At 38.0% G+C, this 6,679-nt stretch overlaps 1 protein-coding gene across 1 annotated transcript; it reads right to left on the minus strand.

Moving 5' to 3' along the window:
- Positions 1-979: 979 nt before the first annotated feature.
- On the minus strand, positions 980-6,415 carry LOC114425632 (zinc finger CCCH domain-containing protein 55-like). The gene is made up of 9 exons (XM_028392575.1): positions 5,264-6,415; positions 4,975-5,154; positions 3,640-3,819; positions 3,458-3,558; positions 2,397-2,651; positions 2,158-2,314; positions 1,804-1,999; positions 1,639-1,695; positions 980-1,510 (listed from the first exon to the last, which is right to left on the minus strand). The coding sequence occupies exons 1-7, from the start codon at positions 6,151-6,153 to the stop codon at positions 1,822-1,824; spliced, it is 1,941 nt and encodes a 646-aa protein (XP_028248376.1). The 5' UTR covers positions 6,154-6,415; the 3' UTR covers positions 980-1,510; positions 1,639-1,695; positions 1,804-1,821.
- Between the last annotated feature and the right edge of the window lie 264 nt (positions 6,416-6,679).

Below are 6,679 nucleotides of genomic sequence, written 5' to 3' on the forward strand. Positions count from 1 at the left end.
TGACAAAAGAAAAAATGGTACAGTAAAAGAGACATGATAGGGTATAGTTGAAAATGACAAAATTTAAATGGCAACCCAACATTTCAAACGAGTGAGAACATTCGCATTTGTATGTAGTTTTATTCGGTATTTGACTTGATTCGGATTAGTCAAAGTCTAATATAACTTTTGAAAACTGAAAATTTAAGGGGGAAAAAACAATACATTTCAAATGTGATTTGGGTCTAGCTATTAATATTTTATCAATTGTACGATGTGACTTCCAAAGGAATCAAGAACAAAATCATCACTTTTGTAGCAGTTAGTTTTCATGTGGGTTATTTCCCTTTTATTTTCTCTACTGCACCAGAAAAAAAATAATCAAAATGATGATGATTAGCCCAATAAGCTAAGCAGTAAAATAAAAGGGTTGCAGAGGCTTTTAGAAAAGCTGCAATGCAAAATGAGCAGTGCGTAGAAAGTAGCATAATTTAAGGGTATGCGAGCGAGGAGAGGACAAACAGGCTCTGCCATCCATAAAACTGAATGAATGACTCAGAAACAGAAGCAAACGTTTCAATGAGTTTGATGGCGAAAGGAGTGTAAACGTAATGTAATGCCCTCTCACTATGCACAATTTTTTGTTCAATGTCAGTCATCACCATGTGACAACACATCCCCACCTCACATGTGGGCCTTCCAATCCACAATACCAGACAAACCTCATTTTTGTTTCCATTTGCAACTTCTCTCTTTCTTTACTTAATTTCATAACTCATCTACAATGAACCGGGACTTTCTACTAACTCTATCAAAAGGTTAACTAACTCACACTATCTTCATTGCTGAATATGGTTGGTTTTAGTGGAATATGTCTTCTGTTATTGTTCTAATTTGAAATGAATTGACTTCAAATAAATTGTAATTTCTATGGTATAAATGTGTAATATTATCAACAAAGAAACTTGGTTTAAATATTGCATAGTAGTACAATTGAATCAAACCAGACAATGGCCCCTTCTGGTCAATATGATTTAAAGAAATGAAAGCGACTAACAGCAGTTGTTAAATCTTGTACATAGTTAGGCAGATTAGCTAGCTACCATTACTGGTATGCAATAACCAATAATGAAAATTGCGGTCAGGGGCACAGGTATCACTCCTCCCAAACCGGGGAAAAAAAAAACATAGCAGCAGTAGAAAATAGCAACTAAATGGTAGACCAAGTTTTATACATTAAGCTAGAGTAAAACAACAGTAACTTGTTCTGCCTCAGTCTGGTGAAACATATATATCTATAGATATTTATGTTGAGGGGAATGGGAGTACAACAGAAAAGGAAAGGAAGAAAAGAAAAACTAGTCTTATAAACTAATGTCTGTCCAAGTATGCAACATGTATCGCCTGCTGTTAGTAGTATGTATTGATGATGGTGATGATCTCGTTTGATTCTTCTCTAGAGGATCTAATCTTCTGATCTAGGTGTATTTGGCTATACATCTAGAAGATTCTTCTATAAGCTTCTATAAATCTGCAAAGAAACAAACCAGAGCAACAAAAGAAAAATCATTTACCAGACCATAAGCAAATCCTGAGGAGATTTTTACTAGTAAAGAACAAACCATTTTTCCAAGTTAGAGAGGGAAAACAAAAACTTACCCTAATAAAAATTATCCCCAGCTGGCCACTTCTATTCTTATTACCTACAATTCAAATCTTGAGGCACAAAATAGAGCCAAAGAAAAGTGTATCAACTTGTTAGAAGAAGTCTATCCACATTTATTATGCAAGGAAGAGTGACATTCAGAGAGCAATTAGCAGTACCTTGAATTGTAAACAAAACTAATGGGAGGCCACATCACTAGAAGAGGTTGTCGGTTCTAGCTTGTCCTGAGAAGATGAGCTAGCTGAAAATACAGCACTCTCATTGACCTCTGCCAATGTAGAGAAGTCAGCATGATAACCTCCAGCTGCTTTTGTTGGTGAAGCAAAGAGACTATCAGGAAGGGCCTGCCCCACACTTCTCCAGGGCCAAGAAAGCATCATGAAAGAACACAATATCAGAAAATTTGAAATGAATTGCACATATCCTCAACGAGGGCAGATTAACATGAGGACCGCCCCCAAAATGCTGCAGTACAATAGAAATAAGATCTGAAACAAAATCAATGCCCATACCTATTACTAAGATCTACGCCTTTGGCATTTCCACTCTCCATTAAATTCCTGCTCTCAGAATCATCAATGTGAGCTGGATCAACTTCTTTCTGTAGCTGCTGCTGCTGCTCAGATGCAATACCTAAAGAATTGGTAGAAGTGAAGCTGCCACTGTAGCCTGCCATGAAAAGCGACAATAATGTAAACTGTCTAACCCTGTTCATTAGAATTATATCATAGGCTACCATCAATTCACTAACCTGTAATATCTCCTTTAATGCTATCAGGAGAAAGACCTGCATCGTTAATATGACTATGAAGTTGATGGGGCAAAACCAAAGGAGTACCCACTGAAAGACTGCGTTGGTGATGGTGAATGGGATTATTCTTGAAGTCTGGAAGCTGTAGATTCTTCAGCCTTCTTTCTTGAAGTTCAAGGACTTGCTGCAATTCAGCCTGCTCCTCAATTTTTCTTCTCAATAAGATATCATGTGGATTATACAACATCCTTGCCCCTGCATAAAATAAAGTTGGTGAGAATAAAATGAAATGAACATAAGAGACTCCTTTGCAAGTATCAGCGTATACATACACTGTTCTAGAAAGTTTGGTGGATTCAGGAAAGGGCACATACATAGCAACTCTTTTTAAGTACATCCCTCTCTAGAAACCAAGTAAAATAAAAATCTTAGAATTTGGACTAAGGACCTAACTTACAGAATCAGCTTGTAAGGTGAGGGTTGCCCAAGCCTTATAAGAACTGCATTGGTCATATCTCTAGTTGATGTAGGATTTCAACAATCCCTCTCACACCTAGGACTGAACATCTGAAGTGTGGACAAATTTGAGTGGCCCAATAACCCCCCCCCCCCCCCCCCCCTTTCACTCCTAGGAATAGATATCTAGAGAATACACAAATACAAGAAACCCCATTAACTGATCTAGAAGAAGCTCTAATACAACCTTAGAATTTTGGCTTGGGGAACAACTCAACCCCACAAATTAGTTTGTAAGGTGAGGACTACCTAAGCCTTATAAAGACTAAATTGGCCATATCTCTAGTCAATGTGGGATTTCAACTCACATCCTCACATCTAAAGACAAGACATCTAGAGCATAGACAAATAGAGTGACCCAATAATAGATTTATGATAGACTCTAATACCATCTTAGAATTTGGGCTATAGAGCCTAACTCCACCCCACAAAACCAACTGAAAAGGTGAAGATTGCCCAAGCCTTATAAGAACTGCACTGGCCATATGGCCCCTATCTGAGTTGATGTAGGATCTCAACAATGTCAATATGAGAAATTTGATTACCAAGATGGAAATCATAAGGTTCTTTAGAGCCAAAGCCAGAGGGGCTTAAACATGGTGAAAGATCTCCCCTCTCTAATTGCTGTTGTTGCTGTTGTTGTCTCCTGCATAATAAATTAGTCACAATAGTATTAGTTTAGGAATAGTAAGATACAGAAACCAATTAAAACATGATGCATACTTACTTGTCAGGGACTTTTCCCTTCTCCTTGTAGGGCTTGACAAGTACACGTGAATCACAGATAAAATGAGGATTCCCTTTGGATAATATGAGTCTCACTGTCTCTGGGTAGACAAAGGTAACAAACCCAAACATTCGCTTTTGCTGATATGGAATTCTCACATCTTGTACAGGTCCAAATTTGCTTCAAAGGAACAAAAGTATTATTCAGTAAAATCCCTTAATTTGAATTCCAATGTATGTGTACATCAATATGTAAACACGCTATAAGAACAACTATATCATTCCCAAAATAGAATCTAGACTAAATCTTAAGTTTGCTTCAAAAAAAGTCATCGTTTACTCGTTTAGACCTTGGGATGGTGTGCACCATCAGGTGTATATTATTCAGTATTCACAAAATCATATAAAACAACTACATAACAGTAGATCATGACGACAAACATTTATATCAATGTCATGTTTATGAAAAGCACTTCTCAAGCTTTCTTTCAAACCCAGAATGATATATTACAATCTTACCAATTATGAGAGATATATCTCACATATTGAAACTAAAATTTTAATTTAATCATTAAAACAGGAATTACTTTATGTATAGCATCGTAACACATGGAGTACACCAACCAAAGATGTAGATTTATAATTTCAAGAATACATACTAATTAATAATCAGCATGTTTGAAATTATTTAGGGATTGACCATTGATATAGATTTTTCCTTTGACAAACCAATAGTCATTGGTAAGCTGAAAAACTGCACAACTATGTTGATTGAGACATGCACACCATCATAGTGGTACTGATCATGACTCATGAGAAGTGATCACTATAAGCTATGAACTTAATTATTTGCCATGCTTCTTAACTAGAGAAACCAAGTCGTTTTATTTTTAAGGGAAAACACATATTGAAGTGATACCTGAAAATATGGGATTAACCCAGTCTCCTCATGGGAGACATACATCATGCTCTGCAAAGTTTATCGCCTATAAAAGACAAACTCTAAATGTTACACATAAAACATGACTTAGAAGTGAAATTCTAAATTCAGTAACATCATGACCAATGATTACTGAGTTTAAATTGGGCACTCTAGATTGCTGAAGGGCCAGGCCAGCAAAAGACTGTTAATCCCCTAGCACACTCAAATCAACCAAGTATCACAAATTTTACCCGAGTTAGGAGTTAAAAACAATATCAACGGTAATACAAATTTACCTCCTTTGGGGGATTCCAACAAAAATCATACAAAGGAGCACAAGCAAAAATATTTAAAGTATGTGCAACAATTGAGACCTGACACCGAATTCACACATTTGTTTATAGCGTATTATACCTGAAGTACTCGGAAACATCTTCATCTTTGAATGTACTTTCGGCAGGAAAGGTCAGATAAATCTGTCGCGAAGCAGAGTTGGGTTTTTCGCCGGAAATTGCGGCTAGGAAGTCATTCCTTTCTGGCCTATCCCAGCCAAAGTTATAGAATTCTTCCCCCATCATGAAGGCTGCTGCAGCCCTGAAAAGCAACACAAGAATGTACAACAGTAAAACATCACCTTACAGCTAGAAATGTAAAACAAAATAATCAAGACCAGAGAGAGGTTTCCTTCCATGCTGTACTAAACCTTTGGGACTCCTGCATCAAAAACTCATAGTACTTCTCGCGGGCGGCCGCAGAAGGTCCAGAGGCTATTCTTTGAAGCTGGGGGGCCTTGAACCTAACAAACTCCTCACGCTGTTCCATCCCCTCAAGCTTACTGGGAGAGCCAACAATGGCATCCAGTGAATCAGTAAAAGCACCATGAAGAAACTTACAATTGGTGCCATTTTTACAAAACCCTCTGGCAAAGTAAAGGCATGGCTTGTATCCATGTCCAGGGGCTGCTTCATCACACCCAAAACCAACGTCACTGGCGGAGTAGCTCCTTCTGTGCAAATGTGAGTCCCCAGAGTGCCAATTTTGAGCCCCAACGCCCAATTCGAGTCGCGGATCGACCAAATCTTCGTTCTTAGAGGAGTCATTGAGGAAGGGAAAGTACTCATTCACTTGCTGCTCGTCAACAAAATCACAATCACCGTTGACACGGGGTGAGAGGGCTCGGATGTTGTCGTAAGAGAGTAAAGGAGTGGACTTTGGACTAATGGGGTTGTTGTTTGGGAAGTTCCAGGCATGAGAGTGAGAGGAAGGTGAAGCCGGGTTTCTAGTGAAGTCAAAACCATTGGTGGGTCCTCCTCTTGAAAATGGGTTCGAGGAAGTACCAGTGAGTCTTGCTATGGGGTTAAGTGGAGAAGGAGGAAATTGCGAAGGAGACGAAGGGGTCGAGAGAGTGAGACCCAAGTGGCTCTTAACCCTCAGTACGAGAGTTTGTAGCACGGTGTCGGGACTACAAGCAACACGAATAAGTTCAGATTCTTCCAGGTTCATGAGAAGGTAACCCATGATTTTTGAAGCATTTTCAGGATCAAAGTTTTTAATCTTGGAGAGAACCACATTTGTGGCTTCGCATGAACCCATCAGAAAACTTGAAGAGAGAGAGAGAGAGAAATGGTTAGAGGGTTGGTGGTGAGTGACAGTGAAGAAGATGTTTGTCTGTAGCAGTGGCAGTGGCAGTAGCACTAGGTTTTGGAGTCTAAGCTTATGTTGAACAAACAACAGACTCACTCTCTCTCACGCACACACTCTCAGTCTCTTTCTCTCTCCTATCTTGGGAGGGTGAGAGCGGTAGATTTCTCAGATCCACAACAAGAATGGATGGATAATCGTCAACAACATAAGTTACAGTGTGCCTCCAGGTTTTCCTAGAAAAAGCAAAAAACAAAACAAAACAACTTTTTCATTTATTTATTAAAAAAATTACTTCTAATAAATGTATTTATGGAATGTTCTGCAAAATATGGAAATGTCTATAAAAACTTTACACTGTTTCAAGTATTTAAATATTTCTGTCAAAATAAATAATTTAAATATGTATACCTTTTTGTAAATAAAAAGAAAACGAGAAAATAAAGAAATTTATCATTTAACAGTAATTTAGTTAACC

The sequence above is a fragment of the Glycine soja genome, chromosome 1 (genome assembly GCF_004193775.1).
Source record: "Glycine soja cultivar W05 chromosome 1, ASM419377v2, whole genome shotgun sequence".
Classification (NCBI taxonomy): Eukaryota; Viridiplantae; Streptophyta; class Magnoliopsida; order Fabales; family Fabaceae; genus Glycine; species Glycine soja.

Bases quoted from the DNA above. Each gene is read 5' to 3' on its own strand.
- LOC114425632 (XM_028392575.1), bottom strand. From the start codon at position 6,153: ATGGGTTCATGCGAAGCCACAAATGTGGTTCTCTCCAAGATTAAAAAC. The intron at 5,155-5,263 runs GTTTAGTACAGC...GTTGCTTTTCAG, and splicing joins TTGATGCAGGAGTCCCAAAG to GGCTGCAGCAGCCTTCATGA. The intron at 3,559-3,639 runs GTAAGTATGCAT...TTTATTATGCAG, and splicing joins AAGGGAAAAGTCCCTGACAA to GAGACAACAACAGCAACAAC.